The sequence below is a fragment of the Mytilus trossulus genome, chromosome 8, assembly GCF_036588685.1.
Source record: "Mytilus trossulus isolate FHL-02 chromosome 8, PNRI_Mtr1.1.1.hap1, whole genome shotgun sequence".
Classification (NCBI taxonomy): Eukaryota; Metazoa; Mollusca; class Bivalvia; order Mytilida; family Mytilidae; genus Mytilus; species Mytilus trossulus.
Window position 1 is genome coordinate 75,625,367 of NC_086380.1, and position 17,678 is coordinate 75,643,044.

General features: G+C 31.8%; 1 protein-coding gene across 1 annotated transcript; it reads left to right on the forward strand.

The window, feature by feature from the left end:
- Positions 1-15,777: 15,777 nt before the first annotated feature.
- LOC134727996 (uncharacterized) lies at positions 15,778-17,217 on the forward strand. Its single transcript, XM_063592395.1, has one exon. The coding sequence runs from the start codon at positions 15,778-15,780 to the stop codon at positions 17,215-17,217; it is 1,440 nt and encodes a 479-aa protein (XP_063448465.1).
- Positions 17,218-17,678: the final 461 nt, after the last annotated feature.

The window sequence follows — 17,678 nt, forward strand, 5'->3', positions numbered from 1 at the left end:
CCCTGAATGGACATTGCAGTTTTTTATCGCAGGCATTAGTTTATTGGATCCGATGGACGACAGGTCGATAACATGGTGATATTTGAAGGCTTTGAATCTGCAATGTGATTCATCACAGTCTGTACAAAGTCTTTCTTCACAGTCAGAGCAATACTTTGTTGCTGTTGAAGACTTGTCAGCTTCGGAACAAGGATCACATAAACTAGCCGATGCCATAAGAAAACTTCTAAATAAAGGAGAGGTGTGGTTTTATTATACTTTAAATCAAAAAAAATTTCTTCATGTTCTGTATTGTAAACAAGTTTTTCTAAGCAGTATAAGCAATTAACATTTGACAATCTAGAATTTAAACTTAATCTCATTTTTTTTTTTAAAACGCAACTTGTAATTATTTGAAATGATATATGACTAAAACTACCAGAGTCAAACCATCCATAGTCACATTTTGAGTTGTTCAGTATATTCAACTGCGACATTAAATACACAAAAACTCAAATATGCATAAATGTAAGTGTTGCATGTTTGAAAACAAGGTAAACAACTAGCCTTTTAGGGGCCTTTTAGTGCTAACTGTTAAGTGTGAGCCACGCCACCGTGTTGAAGACCGTGCATTGACCTATAATGCTTTACTATTACAAATTGTGACTTGGATGGAAAGTTGTCTAATCATCCTAATGAAAACTCATTCCACATCTTCTTATAACTACATTGTACAAATACCAATAAATATGGGGTGATAATGTTCCTCATTCATAATAACTTTTCATCATTACCGAACTGAACAAAGAAATAACACGACGGGTGCCGTATACGGTGCAGGAAATGCTTATCCTTCCGGAACACCTGATGTCACTCCCATTTTTTTTATTGGAGTTCGTGTTCTTTCTTATTTATTATTTATAACTGTTGATGTAAATGTCGTTTGGTTTAGTAAGACTTTCTTTACTCCTTGGTTTTGATTGTTATTGTCTTTCAACCAGACAAGAAAAGGAATAAAATAGACGAAAGACATAATTTACCAAGTAAAATTGGCAATAAGCATATTCTAATGATTTGATCGTTTTCCTAATAATGCTAATTGTAATGTATTCACTACGCAAATCAGAGTATATCTGTATATTGTGGTACTAACCATTGTGTATAACATTCCGAACATTTGATATTGTGGAGCAGGATTTGCTCACCCTTTTGGACCATCTGAGATCACCCCAAATGTTTGGTCGGGTTTGTGTTACTTTGTTTTTAGTTTTCTATTTTGTGTATCATGTGTATTGTGTTCTGTTATTTGTCTGATATTATGTCTCTGTTTTAGTCATGGCGTTGTCAGTTGAAAGTTTGACTGTCCCACTGGTATCTTTCGACCCTCTTTTCTGATAATTACAATCTATCTATATTTTATAAAAGTAAAATATATACCCTTCAGCAAGCGATATCGATCATTTATCGATGCGCACTTCGAACATAGATATGATTCGCACTTTCTTAACAGTGATTTTTGCCTGAATATCGATTACATAAAGAAGAATCAGAGAAAGAAAGATATCCATTTGGAACCAAATTAATTTATTTACAAAAGAGAATACTTTTAAAGTAACATGTGACTATCTTAACATAAACGGAATAAACAAAGGATTGTTAAAATATTTACTTACGGTTTTAACGGTATCTACCTAAGCTAGTTTAGCTCTTCATTATTCATAATCATATTACAAAATTAGATTACATACCTGATTAATTTTCGTAAAGCTTCTAATTAAGAATAAAACCACGACGGTTCTACTGTTTAACTTGTAATTCTGGTTCTTGAAGACAACAGTAAAACACCTGTGTGATGTATGATGATTTTAAACACTACGTGGCGCTGTTAACAAAATAAGCACACTTCCTGGTTAAAAATAAACACACAATTTAAATACATTTTAAATCATGAAATATGAAGTTTCAATATTTAAATCAAACTATTTATTGCTAGAGTTGTATATAGAAAAATTGTAATGATAATAACAATATATAATTATGCCGGCTGCACAGGAATATTTTTCGGTTTTATATTCTTAGGGATTTATTGACACAGACAGCTTACAATATTTTTTTATCAAGGTTGATATGGACTGCAAAATCCATTTAAGTTTTGAATTTTTTAAAACAAACTATATATTTTAATTTTATTTATCTTTTTCCAGATACACAGGTTTGTCTGTAGTAAGAGTAAAATTGGAAGTGAAGCCGAAGGGTCCATATGAACATTAAGCATGTTGAGTGCAGAAAAAAAGATATCATGATTTTTAATAACATAGGTAGATTTTCATTCTACGCTCTTATTTTTTCATTTGTCATTAATACGAAATCATAGACATACAATTACAAACTTCAGTAACATACAAGGTCAAAGACAAGGTCAAAGACAAGGTCAAAGACAGACAAATTTCAAAAAAGCCAATAAACTTTTAAAAATATCCAAGTAGCGTTCAAAGAAAGAGCGTAAATAAACGTAGCCAGTTTTCTTGTGACAATATATCTTTTTTATTTGGAGGTAGATTTGTTCAACAAATTGTCGTCAATCCTATGGGAACGAAATATGTGCTTCTTCTTGTCGACCTCTTCTTATTTTCGTACGAATCGGCGATCCTTCAGACACTTGTCAAAACAGGAATTTCAAAGAAGCCGGGTCATTAAATTTCACAAATTAACATTGATGATGCTCTTACACTTGGATGATGCAAACTAAAAATAAGTGAACGAAAATATTTCTTTGACGCAAGGACGTAGGGACGTATAACTGTAAAATGTAATACTCCCCGATACGTCGATGACATAAAAAAAAACAAAGTTCGGTGGTCAAGTGTCGCACTCGGATCGTGAATAGTATGGTATTATATTATTTGTTTGCTTTATTTCTTTTATTTCAAAACAGTATCTTAACTTTAAATAAATGAATTCGATTCAATACACAAATCTTATTGAAGACATTGCATGTGTATAGTTTTATGCACTAGGCACGCTTGACATATAATTACAATAACAGATGAAGGTTCTCTTCATTTTCTGATTGTATTCCTTTGATATATACCCTAAAACTTGCAATTACAGTAACAACAGAGTCGACTTCCTCCACCTCATTTTTAGACATATTTCTCGAATTTGACATACACGGTCATGTCAGTACCATAATCTACGGCAAACGAGACGATTTTACTTTTAAAATTATCTCAATTTTTCTTCCTCAGTAGCAATACACCAACTTCACCTCCATATGAAATATATATTTTCAAATTTATTCGCTATTCAAGAGCTTGTAACTTTGACTCAGACTTTATAAAACGTCACAAGTGTCTGAGAAGAAAGTTGATAAACCAGGAGTATATTAATGAACGTCTTGTAATTTTTCTAAAAAAGGTTCATCGACATTGTTGATAAACATTCCGTATCATCTTCACAAATGCTAGTTATAAAAGATGGTCTTGAAGTTTAGATTAAGGGTACTGAGGTTTTATACTATTTTTGTAATATATGTTTATTAATATTACTTTTCTGTTTAGTCTGTTTTTATTGATATTCATTTGACATTACTTTTATATCCTGTTATTGTGTCATTGTTCTATGATAATGCTCGTATTCTTGTCTTTCATTTTTGCTAATGTATTTTGTTCATGTGCCTTGTTGTGCTTTTTTGATACATATGACGTGGCTCTGTTCATATATATGCCATTTACATGCTATTATTTTGTACAGGTTATGCCATCATACAAGTTAGTACTTGTACAAATACAATTGTACAAGTAATTACTAGTACAATTTTTACTGAGAAAAAGATAATAACTTTTATTATATAATTCATAACTTAGCCTAAAGGTATAAACTCTCAAAATGTGAGTACATTGTATATATTTAAAATATATATTAAGCAAAGCGGTTCATTTCAGTAGTCAAAACTAACTAAAGTGTTAAGATGGAAAGCAATATAGAAAAGAAATTTTATGATGAAATAATTAAATTGTGTGATGACAATAAATCTTCTAATAATTCAATATGTACACGTAAAAGATACAGAGAGACTTTTGGTAATAAAGTTTAAATGGACATGTAACTTGCAGGTGAATCTGTGGAAAACTATGATAGGTTTTGCAATAAAAGAGAAAAATCTTTTAATTTTTGTTTAATAATAATATAGAATATTTCTAAATACATTGTTGACACAGAGATATGTCTCGCCTGTTCAACTAAAATTTAGAAACGAAATCCGATGGACAACATCATTGCTTATTGATACAATGTTGCCAGACCATAATTTCGTTGACAGTGGCTAGAATTTATCAATAAACTGAAATGTACTGATAGTATTGCAACTTTATACCCATCGGTAATTAGTACATATCAAAGAAACTTCAGCAGAAAAATCAACATTGAAAATTACTAATAATTCAATACAGGATCTCAAAAAAGTCGTCAAACAGATATGTACTGATGTTACTGCAACTTCATACAAAATATCATTAATCAGTCACAAGTAGTTCATATCAAACTGACTTAAGCAGAAAACTAACATACGATTCAAGTTGTTGTTGTTGTTGTTGTTGTTGTTGTTGTTGTTGTTGTTGTTTGATTTGAATTATTGGCATTTCCTGATTATTTTTTAAAATCATTCTATGATTTTATTTTTTTTCCCCAGGTCACGCCATAGAACAATTGATCAGTCGCCGTACAAAGCTTTATTAGGAAGTGTCCATCAAGTTTGTCTTGTCATCGTCAGCCCTTCCAAAAGTATTACTTGACACTCAAGAAACTGAAGAAGATTTAATTTCATTGACAACAATATCAGAACAAACATTGAGACAGAAACTGATCTAGACACAAACACTGAGACAGAAACTGATCTTGACACAAACACTGAGACAGAAACTGATCTTGACACAAATACTGAGACAAAACCGATATTGACACAAATACTGAGACAGAAACCGATCTTGACGCAAACACTGAAATGGAAAATGATCTTGACACAAACACTGAAACACTTACCGATCTTGACACAAACACTGAGACAGAAACCGATCTTGACACAAATACTGAAACAGAAACCGATCTTGACACAAACACTGAGACAGAAAATGATCTTGACACAAATATTGAGACAGAAACTATCTTGACACAAATACAGAGACAGCAACTATCTTGACACAAATACTGAGACAGAAACCGATCTTGACACAAATACTGAGACAGAAACTGATCTTGACACAAATACTGAGACAGAAACTATTTTGACACAAATACTGAGACAGAAACTATCTTGACACAAATACTGAAACAGAAATTATCTTGACACAAATACTGAGACAGAAACTATCTTGACCCAAATACTGAGACAGAAACCGATCTTGTCACAAATACTGAGACAGAAACTGATCCTGACACAAATACTGAGACAGACACCGATCTTGACACAAATACTGAGACAGAAACCGATCTTGACACAAATACTGAGACAAAACCGATATTGACACAAATATTGATACAGAAACCGATCTTGACACAAACACTGAAATGGAAACTGATATGGACACAAACACTGAAATGGATACTGATATGGACACAAACACTGAAATATAGAAACCGATATTGACACAAACATTGAGACGAAATTGCTCTTGATACAAACACTGAAACTAAAATTAGTTTTACAACTAGTGCGAGAACTGAACCTAGTGTTGAAACGGACACAAATTTCAAAATAATACGTGCGAGAAAACGAGCCTTGTCAGGGCAACAAAAACAGGCTGGAGAGATGTTGTCTTCTCCCAAAAGAAGATAAAAAAAATAGATATTGGAGATAATGTCATAATACCAGTACAAAGAGTAAACCGCGGTCCAATGGACTGTAAAAACATCAATGGTGTTGTAATTAATATTGCAGTAAATGGAAATAAAATAGGTACAAAAGTAGGAATCATGTTTGGTTTGATGAGTCGAAATCAAATCGAAAAGATTCAGAAAAAGAAATTGACAATATTGAATCAGAGAACAGGAGCCTGTTATTCAGTGGTTATCGTTTGTATATGTGTTACATATTTGATTTTCGTTAATTTTTTTACATAAATAAGGCCGTTAGTTTTCTCGTTTGAATTGTTTTACATTATCTCATCGGGGCCTTTTATAGCTGACTATGCGGTATGGGCTTTGCTCATTGTTGAAGGCCGTACGGTGACCTATAGTTGTAAATGTTTGTGTCATTATGTTCTTTTGTGGATAGTTGTCCCATTGGCAACATACCACATCTTCTTTTTTATATTAACGTCAGGAAAGCATTATAATTGCTTTCTTTAAATTATGGCCTAGATTATGTTCACTACAGCTGTAGGAGTGGCTGTAAGACAGGCAAATTTAAATCCAAAGAATGGACTTATTGTGTAAATCAAGATGTCATGCGTCCATGTCTTGTGCAAACACATATTATTTTTAATCTATTAGGCTTGACTTGTGTTTCCAATGTAATATATTATGTATGCAACTTTTTGTCATGATGTATGTTTGAAAATAAATGGATGAAGGGTAACAATTCATTTTTGCTTTTTACGACTATGTCACTTTGCACCAGAACTATGTATTTACGTGGCATCAAGCTGGTTAGCTAAATTTGAACAAGATATCTCGTCTTTAAACTTCTAACATTTCAAAAGCAATACTAATAAACACTTGAAAATAAGAACAGAAAAGCAAATACTATATAAATTTGAAAAATACAAAAGATAGTTAGTTGTTCAAATTATTATCTTTTTCTCCACAAAATATGTACAGGTAATTACTTGTACTATTATATTTATACAAATAATAACCTGTATGATGGCATCATACAAGTAATGTCTTGCATACAGTTATTGTACAATTATAGCCTGTACAAAATAATAAAATGTACACAGCATATTTACCGTTATTGAGCTGTTATACAATGCATTTTTTTTGTATTCTTGTCTTTAATTTTTTTTTGATAATATGCTGGGTCTTTATGACATTTTGTAATTCTTTATAACATTTTTTCTATAGTGATTAAGTCATTAAGATTATAACACAATGTTGATTGATGTACCCCTATTTTTGACAATTCACCTATCATGTCTGTTTGTTTTGTTTACACATCGTTTTCAATATAATGGAATTTGATGCGACAACTATACAAGTGAGAGGTTGATTTAGCTTTAGAAACCAGGTTTGTTCTTCCTTTTTCTACACAGGCAACATTTGCTCACATGAATTTCATTTGAATCTCACATGAAATTCACATGAAGAATTTCACGTGGGATTCACCTAAATCGAGCTTATACATGAAATTCACGTGAAAATTAGCATGTGAATTTAACGTGAATTGAGATTCACCTGAATCTGTTGTGAAATTTTTCACATGAATTTCACGTGAAATTTACAAAAAATAAAGATGCTTTTCATGATTTTAATTAAATTTGAAAAATCAGATGTTATTTGAAATACTCTAGTCTAAAAATTCATGTGAATTTCACGTAAAAATTATTTACGTAATTTTCATGTGAAATTCACATGATTTTCACATTAGATTCACATGAAACTCACAAAAACTGATTTCACCGTGAGTTTCACGCACAAGCACGCCTGTGTACATAAGAAAATATTTATACCCAAAATATGACAGTTGTTTTACATTCGCCTTGATTTTGCCATTTGATTTAAAAGGACTTTCTTATTTGAATTATCCTCGGAGTTATGTATTTTTGTGAATTTACGTTTTTAATATGTTAAAACAAAATGATTAAACCACATAACATTTTCAGTCAAGTGGTTGTGTTGCATGTCCGGTATTTTTATTTCTTTTAGTTGTTGTGAAAATTTGAATGGTTGTTCTTTGATCATGAACAACTAAAAGAAATAAAAATACCGGACATGCAACACAACCACTTGACTGAAAATGTTATGTGGTTTAATCATTTTGTTTTAACATATTAAAAACGTAAATTCACAAAAATACATAACTCCGAGGATAATTCAAATAAGAAAGTCCTTTTAAATCAAATGGCAAAATCAAGGCGAATGTAAAACAACTGTCATATTTTGGGTATAAATATTTTCTTATGTACACAGGCGTGCTTGTGCGTGAAACTCACGGTGAAATCAGTTTTTGTGAGTTTCATGTGAATCTAATGTGAAAATCATGTGAATTTCACATGAAAATTACGTAAATAATTTTTACGTGAAATTCACATGAATTTTTAGACTAGAGTATTTCAAATAACATCTGATTTTTCAAATTTAATTAAAATCATGAAAAGCATCTTTATTTTTTGTAAATTTCACGTGAAATTCATGTGAAAAATTTCACAACAGATTCAGGTGAATCTCAATTCACGTTAAATTCACATGCAAATTTTCACGTGAATTTCATGTATAAGCTCGATTTAGGTGAATCCCACGTGAAATTCTTCATGTGAATTTCATGTGAGATTCATGTGAAATTCATGTGAGCAAATGTTGCCTGTGTAGAAAAAGGAAGAACAAACCTGGTTTCTAAAGCTAAATCAACCTCTCACTTGTATAGTTGTCGCATCAAATTCCATTATATTGAAAACGATGTGTAAACAAAACAAACAGACATGATAGGTGAATTGTCAAAAATAGGGGTACATCAATCAACATTGTGTTATAATCTTAATGACTTAATCACTATAGAAAAAATGTTATAAAGAATTACAAAATGTCATAAAGACCCAGCATATTATCAAAAAAAAATTAAAGACAAGAATACAAAAAAAATGCATTGTATAACAGCTCAATAACGGTAAATATGCTGTGTACATTTTATTATTTTGTACAGGCTATAATTGTACAAAAACTGTATGTAAGACATTACTTGTATGATGCCATCATACAGGTTATTATTTGTATAAATATAATAGTACAAGTAATTACCTGTACATATTTTGTGGAGAAAAAGATAATAATTTGAACAACTAACTATCTTTTGTATTTTTCAAATTTATATAGTATTTGCTTTTCTGTTCTTATTTTCAAGTGTTTATTAGTATTGCTTTTGAAATGTTAGAAGTTTAAAGACGAGATATCTTGTTCAAATTTAGCTAACCAGCTTGATGCCACGTAAATACATAGTTCTGGTGCAAAGTGACATAGTCGTAAAAAGCAAAAATGAATTGTTACCCTTCATCCATTTATTTTCAAACATACATCATGACAAAAAGTTGCATACATAATATATTACATTGGAAACACAAGTCAAGCCTAATAGATTAAAAATAATATGTGTTTGCACAAGACATGGACGCATGACATCTTGATTTACACAATAAGTCCATTCTTTGGATTTAAATTTGCCTGTCTTACAGCCACTCCTACAGCTGTAGTGAACATAATCTAGGCCATAATTTAAAGAAAGCAATTATAATGCTTTCCTGACGTTAATATAAAAAAGAAGATGTGGTATGTTGCCAATGAGACAACTATCCACAAAAGAACATAATGACACAAACATTTACAACTATAGGTCACCGTACGGCCTTCAACAATGAGCAAAGCCCATACCGCATAGTCAGCTATAAAAGGCCCCGATGAGATAATGTAAAACAATTCAAACGAGAAAACTAACGGCCTTATTTATGTAAAAAAATTAACGAAAATCAAATATGTAACACATATACAAACGATAACCACTGAATAACAGGCTCCTGTTCTCTGATTCAATATTGTCAATTTCTTTTTCTGAATCTTTTCGATTTGATTTCGACTCATCAAACCAAACATGATTCCTACTTTTGTACCTATTTTATTTCCATTTACTGCAATATTAATTACAACACCATTGATGTTTTTACAGTCCATTGGACCGCGGTTTACTCTTTGTACTGGTATTATGACATTATCTCCAATATCTATTTTTTTTATCTTCTTTTGGGAGAAGACAACATCTCTCCAGCCTGTTTTTGTTGCCCTGACAAGGCTCGTTTTCTCGCACGTATTATTTTGAAATTTGTGTCCGTTTCAACACTAGGTTCAGTTCTCGCACTAGTTGTAAAACTAATTTTAGTTTCAGTGTTTGTATCAAGAGCAATTTCGTCTCAATGTTTGTGTCAATATCGGTTTCTATATTTCAGTGTTTGTGTCCATATCAGTATCCATTTCAGTGTTTGTGTCCATATCAGTTTCCATTTCAGTGTTTGTGTCAAGATCGGTTTCTGTATCAATATTTGTGTCAATATCGGTTTTGTCTCAGTATTTGTGTCAAGATCGGTTTCTGTCTCAGTATTTGTGTCAAGATCGGTGTCTGTCTCAGTATTTGTGTCAGGATCAGTTTCTGTCTCAGTATTTGTGACAAGATCGGTTTCTGTCTCAGTATTTGGGTCAAGATAGTTTCTGTCTCAGTATTTGTGTCAAGATAATTTCTGTTTCAGTATTTGTGTCAAGATAGTTTCTGTCTCAGTATTTGTGTCAAAATAGTTTCTGTCTCAGTATTTGTGTCAAGATCAGTTTCTGTCTCAGTATTTGTGTCAAGATCGGTTTCTGTCTCAGTATTTGTGTCAAGATAGTTTCTGTCTCTGTATTTGTGTCAAGATAGTTTCTGTCTCAATATTTGTGTCAAGATCATTTTCTGTCTCAGTGTTTGTGTCAAGATCGGTTTCTGTCTCAGTATTTGTGTCAAGATCGGTTTCTGTCTCAGTGTTTGTGTCAAGATCGGTAAGTGTTTCAGTGTTTGTGTCAAGATCATTTTCCATTTCAGTGTTTGCGTCAAGATCTGTTTCTGTCTCAGTATTTGTGTCAATATCGGTTTTGTCTCAGTATTTGTGTCAAGATCAGTTTCTGTCTCAGTGTTTGTGTCAAGATCAGTTTCTGTCTCAGTGTTTGTGTCTAGATCAGTTTCTGTCTCAATGTTTGTTCTGATATTGTTGTCAATGAAATTAAATCTTCTTCAGTTTCTTGAGTGTCAAGTAATACTTTTGGAAGGGCTGACGATGACAAGACAAACTTGATGGACACTTCCTAATAAAGCTTTGTACGGCGACTGATCAATTGTTCTATGGCGTGACCTGGGGAAAAAAAATAAAATCATAGAATGATTTTAAAAAATAATCAGGAAATGCCAATAATTCAAATCAAACAACAACAACAACAACAACAACAACAACAACAACAACAACAACAACAACAACAACAACAACAACAACAACAACAACAACAACAACAACAACAACAACAACAACAACAACTTGAATCGTATGTTAGTTTTCTGCTTAAGTCAGTTTGATATGAACTACTTGTGACTGATTAATGATATTTTGTATGAAGTTGCAGTAACATCAGTACATATCTGTTTGACGACTTTTTTGAGATCCTGTATTGAATTATTAGTAATTTTCAATGTTGATTTTTCTGCTGAAGTTTCTTTGATATGTACTAATTACCGATGGGTATAAAGTTGCAATACTATCAGTACATTTCAGTTTATTGATAAATTCTAGCCACTGTCAACGAAATTATGGTCTGGCAACATTGTATCAATAAGCAATGATGTTGTCCATCGGATTTCGTTTCTAAATTTTAGTTGAACAGGCGAGACATATCTCTGTGTCAACAATGTATTTAGAAATATTCTATATTATTATTAAACAAAAATTAAAAGATTTTTCTCTTTTATTGCAAAACCTATCATAGTTTTCCACAGATTCACCTGCAAGTTACATGTCCATTTAAACTTTATTACCAAAAGTCTCTCTGTATCTTTTACGTGTACATATTGAATTATTAGAAGATTTATTGTCATCATACAATTTAATTATTTCATCATAAAATTTCTTTTCTATATTGCTTTCCATCTTAACACTTTAGTTAGTTTTGACTACTGAAATGAACCGCTTTGCTTAATATATATTTTAAATATATACAATGTACTCACATTTTGAGAGTTTATACCTTTAGGCTAAGTTATGAATTATATAATAAAAGTTATTATCTTTTTCTCAGTAAAAATTGTACTAGTAATTACTTGTACAATTGTATTTGTACAAGTACTAACTTGTATGATGGCATAACCTGTACAAAATAATAGCATGTAAATGGCATATATATGAACAGAGCCACGTCATATGTATCAAAAAAGCACAACAAGGCACATGAACAAAATACATTAGCAAAAATGAAAGACAAGAATACGAGCATTATCATAGAACAATGACACAATAACAGGATATAAAAGTAATGTCAAATGAATATCAATAAAAACAGACTAAACAGAAAAGTAATATTAATAAACATATATTACAAAAATAGTATAAAACCTCAGTACCCTTAATCTAAACTTCAAGACCATCTTTTATAACTAGCATTTGTGAAGATGATACGGAATGTTTATCAACAATGTCGATGAACCTTTTTTAGAAAAATTACAAGACGTTCATTAATATACTCCTGGTTTATCAACTTTCTTCTCAGACACTTGTGACGTTTTATAAAGTCTGAGTCAAAGTTACAAGCTCTTGAATAGCGAATAAATTTGAAAATATATATTTCATATGGAGGTGAAGTTGGTGTATTGCTACTGAGGAAGAAAAATTGAGATAATTTTAAAAGTAAAATCGTCTCGTTTGCCGTAGATTATGGTACTGACATGACCGTGTATGTCAAATTCGAGAAATATGTCTAAAAATGAGGTGGAGGAAGTCGACTCTGTTGTTACTGTAATTGCAAGTTTTAGGGTATATATCAAAGGAATACAATCAGAAAATGAAGAGAACCTTCATCTGTTATTGTAATTATATGTCAAGCGTGCCTAGTGCATAAAACTATACACATGCAATGTCTTCAATAAGATTTGTGTATTGAATCGAATTCATTTATTTAAAGTTAAGATACTGTTTTGAAATAAAAGAAATAAAGCAAACAAATAATATAATACCATACTATTCACGATCCGAGTGCGACACTTGACCACCGAACTTTGTTTTTTTTTTATGTCATCGACGTATCGGGGAGTATTACATTTTACAGTTATACGTCCCTACGTCCTTGCGTCAAAGAAATATTTTCGTTCACTTATTTTTAGTTTGCATCATCCAAGTGTAAGAGCATCATCAATGTTAATTTGTGAAATTTAATGACCCGGCTTCTTTGAAATTCCTGTTTTGACAAGTGTCTGAAGGATCGCCGATTCGTACGAAAATAAGAAGAGGTCGACAAGAAGAAGCACATATTTCGTTCCCATAGGATTGACGACAATTTGTTGAACAAATCTACCTCCAAATAAAAAAGATATATTGTCACAAGAAAACTGGCTACGTTTATTTACGCTCTTTCTTTGAACGCTACTTGGATATTTTTAAAAGTTTATTGGCTTTTTTGAAATTTGTCTGTCTTTGACCTTGTCTTTGACCTTGTATGTTACTGAAGTTTGTAATTGTATGTCTATGATTTCGTATTAATGACAAATGAAAAAATAAGAGCGTAGAATGAAAATCTACCTATGTTATTAAAAATCATGATATCTTTTTTTCTGCACTCAACATGCTTAATGTTCATATGGACCCTTCGGCTTCACTTCCAATTTTACTCTTACTACAGACAAACCTGTGTATCTGGAAAAAGATAAATAAAATTAAAATATATAGTTTGTTTTAAAAAATTCAAAACTTAAATGGATTTTGCAGTCCATATCAACCTTGATAAAAAAATATTGTAAGCTGTCTGTGTCAATAAATCCCTAAGAATATAAAACCGAAAAATATTCCTGTGCAGCCGGCATAATTATATATTGTTATTATCATTACAATTTTTCTATATACAACTCTAGCAATAAATAGTTTGATTTAAATATTGAAACTTCATATTTCATGATTTAAAATGTATTTAAATTGTGTGTTTATTTTTAACCAGGAAGTGTGCTTATTTTGTTAACAGCGCCACGTAGTGTTTAAAATCATCATACATCACACAGGTGTTTTACTGTTGTCTTCAAGAACCAGAATTACAAGTTAAACAGTAGAACCGTCGTGGTTTTATTCTTAATTAGAAGCTTTACGAAAATTAATCAGGTATGTAATCTAATTTTGTAATATGATTATGAATAATGAAGAGCTAAACTAGCTTAGGTAGATACCGTTAAAACCGTAAGTAAATATTTTAACAATCCTTTGTTTATTCCGTTTATGTTAAGATAGTCACATGTTACTTTAAAAGTATTCTCTTTTGTAAATAAATTAATTTGGTTCCAAATGGATATCTTTCTTTCTCTGATTCTTCTTTATGTAATCGATATTCAGGCAAAAATCACTGTTAAGAAAGTGCGAATCATATCTATGTTCGAAGTGCGCATCGATAAATGATCGATATCGCTTGCTGAAGGGTATATATTTTACTTTTATAAAATATAGATAGATTGTAATTATCAGAAAAGAGGGTCGAAAGATACCAGTGGGACAGTCAAACTTTCAACTGACAACGCCATGACTAAAACAGAGACATAATATCAGACAAATAACAGAACACAATACACATGATACACAAAATAGAAAACTAAAAACAAAGTAACACAAACCCGACCAAACATTTGGGGTGATCTCAGATGGTCCAAAAGGGTGAGCAAATCCTGCTCCACAATATCAAATGTTCGGAATGTTATACACAATGGTTAGTACCACAATATACAGATATACTCTGATTTGCGTAGTGAATACATTACAATTAGCATTATTAGGAAAACGATCAAATCATTAGAATATGCTTATTGCCAATTTTACTAGGTAAATTATGTCTTTCGTCTATTTTATTCCTTTTCTTGTCTGGTTGAAAGACAATAACAATCAAAACCAAGGAGTAAAGAAAGTCTTACAAAACCAAACGACATTTACATCAACAGTTATAAATAATAAATAAGAAAGAACACGAACTCCAATAAAAAAAATGGGAATGACATCAGGTGTTCCGGAAGGATAAGCATTTCCTGCACCGTATACGGCACCCGTCGTGTTATTTCTTTGTTCAGTTCGGTAATGATGAAAAGTTATTATGAATGAGGAACATTATCACCCCATATTTATTGGTATTTGTACAATGTAGTTATAAGAAGATGTGGAATGAGTTTTCATTAGGATGATTAGACAACTTTCCATCCAAGTCACAATTTGTAATAGTAAAGCATTATAGGTCAATGCACGGTCTTCAACACGGTGGCGTGGCTCACACTTAACAGTTAGCACTAAAAGGCCCCTGAAAGGCTAGTTTACCTTGTTTTCAAACATGCAACACTTACATTTATGCATATTTGAGTTTTTGTGTATTTAATGTCGCAGTTGAATATACTGAACAACTCAAATATGACTATGGATGGTTTGACTCTGGTAGTTTTAGTCATATATCATTTCAAATAATTACAAGTTGCGTTTTAAAAAAAAAAATGAGATTAAGTTTAAATTCTAGATTGTCAAATGTTAATTGCTTATACTGCATAGAAAAACTTGTTTACAATACAGAACATGAAGAAATTTTTTTTGATTTAAAGTATAATAAAACCACACCTCTCCTTTTTTTAGAAGTTTTCTTATGGCATCGGCTAGTTTATGTGATCCTTGTTCCGAAGCTGACAAGTCTTCAACAGCAACAAAGTATTGCTCTGACTGTGAAGAAAGACTTTGTACAGACTGTGATGAATCACATTGCAGATTCAAAGCCTTCAAATATCACCATGTTATCGACCTGTCGTCCATCGGATCCAATAAACTAATGCCTGCGATAAAAAACTGCAATGTCCATTCAGGGATGCTTTTGGATTATTACTGCACAGATCATGATATCGTATGCTGTAGAGCCTGCATATCTAATGAACACAGGCTTTGTCAGAACGTTCTCCCATTGGAACTTGCCTCGAAGGATGTAAAAAAGTCTGCACTGTTTAACGATGTTATGGAAGACATGACGCATCTTATTACAACATTGAATGCTTTAGACAATAACAGACAGTCAAACTTACAATCAATGGAGGAATCCAAATCAACAATAACTAAGAAGATCCGAGCAGTGAAATCCAAATTTTTGAAACAAATTGACGATTTGGAGCGTGAATTAACGACCACTTTGTCATCTCTCCAACGAAAACATGAAATGGAAATCAACAAACAAAAGCAAGAAATATCGCAAGTCTTGGTCAATGTTATAGAAAATAAAAACAAGATGGATTTTTTGAGAGATCATGGATCTAAGAATCAGCTCTTTATATTCCTTCGCCAACAAGTAACAAATATTCATAGCGCCGAGGCCAAGATTCAGCAGATAGTATCCGATTCACAAGAAGTCAATATAACCTTTGACGAAAAGAAAGATGGTAAGCTTGAGTCTTTCGGGTCACTGTCAGAGTATGTCCAACCATGTAAAGTTCAATACAAACCAAAGAAATTTCAACAAGCCCAGATAAAAGCGGAACCAATGAAAAATATTCTAGGGTTTGAGAAGGAAACAGTATTAAAACTTAATACTAATGTGGTAAAACGTCTTATTTGTGTATCAGTTACAAATAATAATAAGCTGCTCATTACTGATATATTATCATCCGATCACAAACTGTATGTTTACAGAGACTGTAAAGATTATGAGACAGAGATAACTTTTTCCTCCGAACCTTGTTGTGTTGCTGTGATACCTGGTACAGACAGAGCTGTTGTTACCCTACCTATCGAGGGGTCTATACAATTTATCAAAACTACAACGATGACAAAGGACAACAAAGTTGACGTTGGATTTACATGTTATGGTATCACTGCTGGACGGGACAGAATTTACGTTGGTGGTGAAGGTGGTACTATCAAAATATTGGATTACAATGGGAAAACTTTAAAAACAATTCAACTAGGAGTTGATTCTATTTGCTTCATGGTATACAATGATTTACAAGATCATTTGATTGTTAGATGTGTTGGTAAACTCCTTTGTATCAAAGTAGATGGAACACTAGTTTACAGTAAGGACGTTTCAGGGGTAGCAGGTTTAACACTTGATCGACAGAAGAACATTTATATCGGCGGTTTCTATACAAGCAACATACAGAGAATGTCATCAGATGGAGAAAATTGTGAAGACATGATGAACAAAAACAATGACATTAACCGTCCGTATGGAATGTGTTTTAACAATGACTTCACAAAATTATTTGTTATTAATAACGATAACACGTCCGTATGTGTATATAAATGCAAGTACTTGTAAGAAACTTGAAAACTTAAAATCGGCTTTTTATAGCATTGCGTAATTCACATGTACAAAGTCAAAATATATTGTTTATTTGTTTGTTAGTTTTTGTTTTTGTTTAGTTTTTGAAGAAGAAAATAAAAATATAGTTTCAAATTCTATTTTATAATGTCGTCTGGCGTGTCGTAATTTTAAAGGAATGCGTAGAAAATTGATGTATATTTCAAAACCTCAATACGTCATGCCATAGCAAATCCAAATCCATGTTTGTTGTTTGATATAGGCAAAAGTAGTACTCATTTCCCCTCAATATAATTAAAAAAGTGCTAAAATTTTAAATTAGAAAGTATACTCCTCTGGATTATTATATATTATAGATCTGTTTTATGTCATGTTTGGTGTACACTCTTATATTGGGCATCCCAACTATTCTCGTGATTTACACTTATCGAATATGTTTACATGAGTACAACCAAAAT

Excerpts from the sequence above, each read along its gene's own strand:
- LOC134727996 (XM_063592395.1), top strand. The coding sequence starts at position 15,778 with ATGCTTTTGGATTATTACTGCACAGATCATGATATCGTATGCTGTAGA.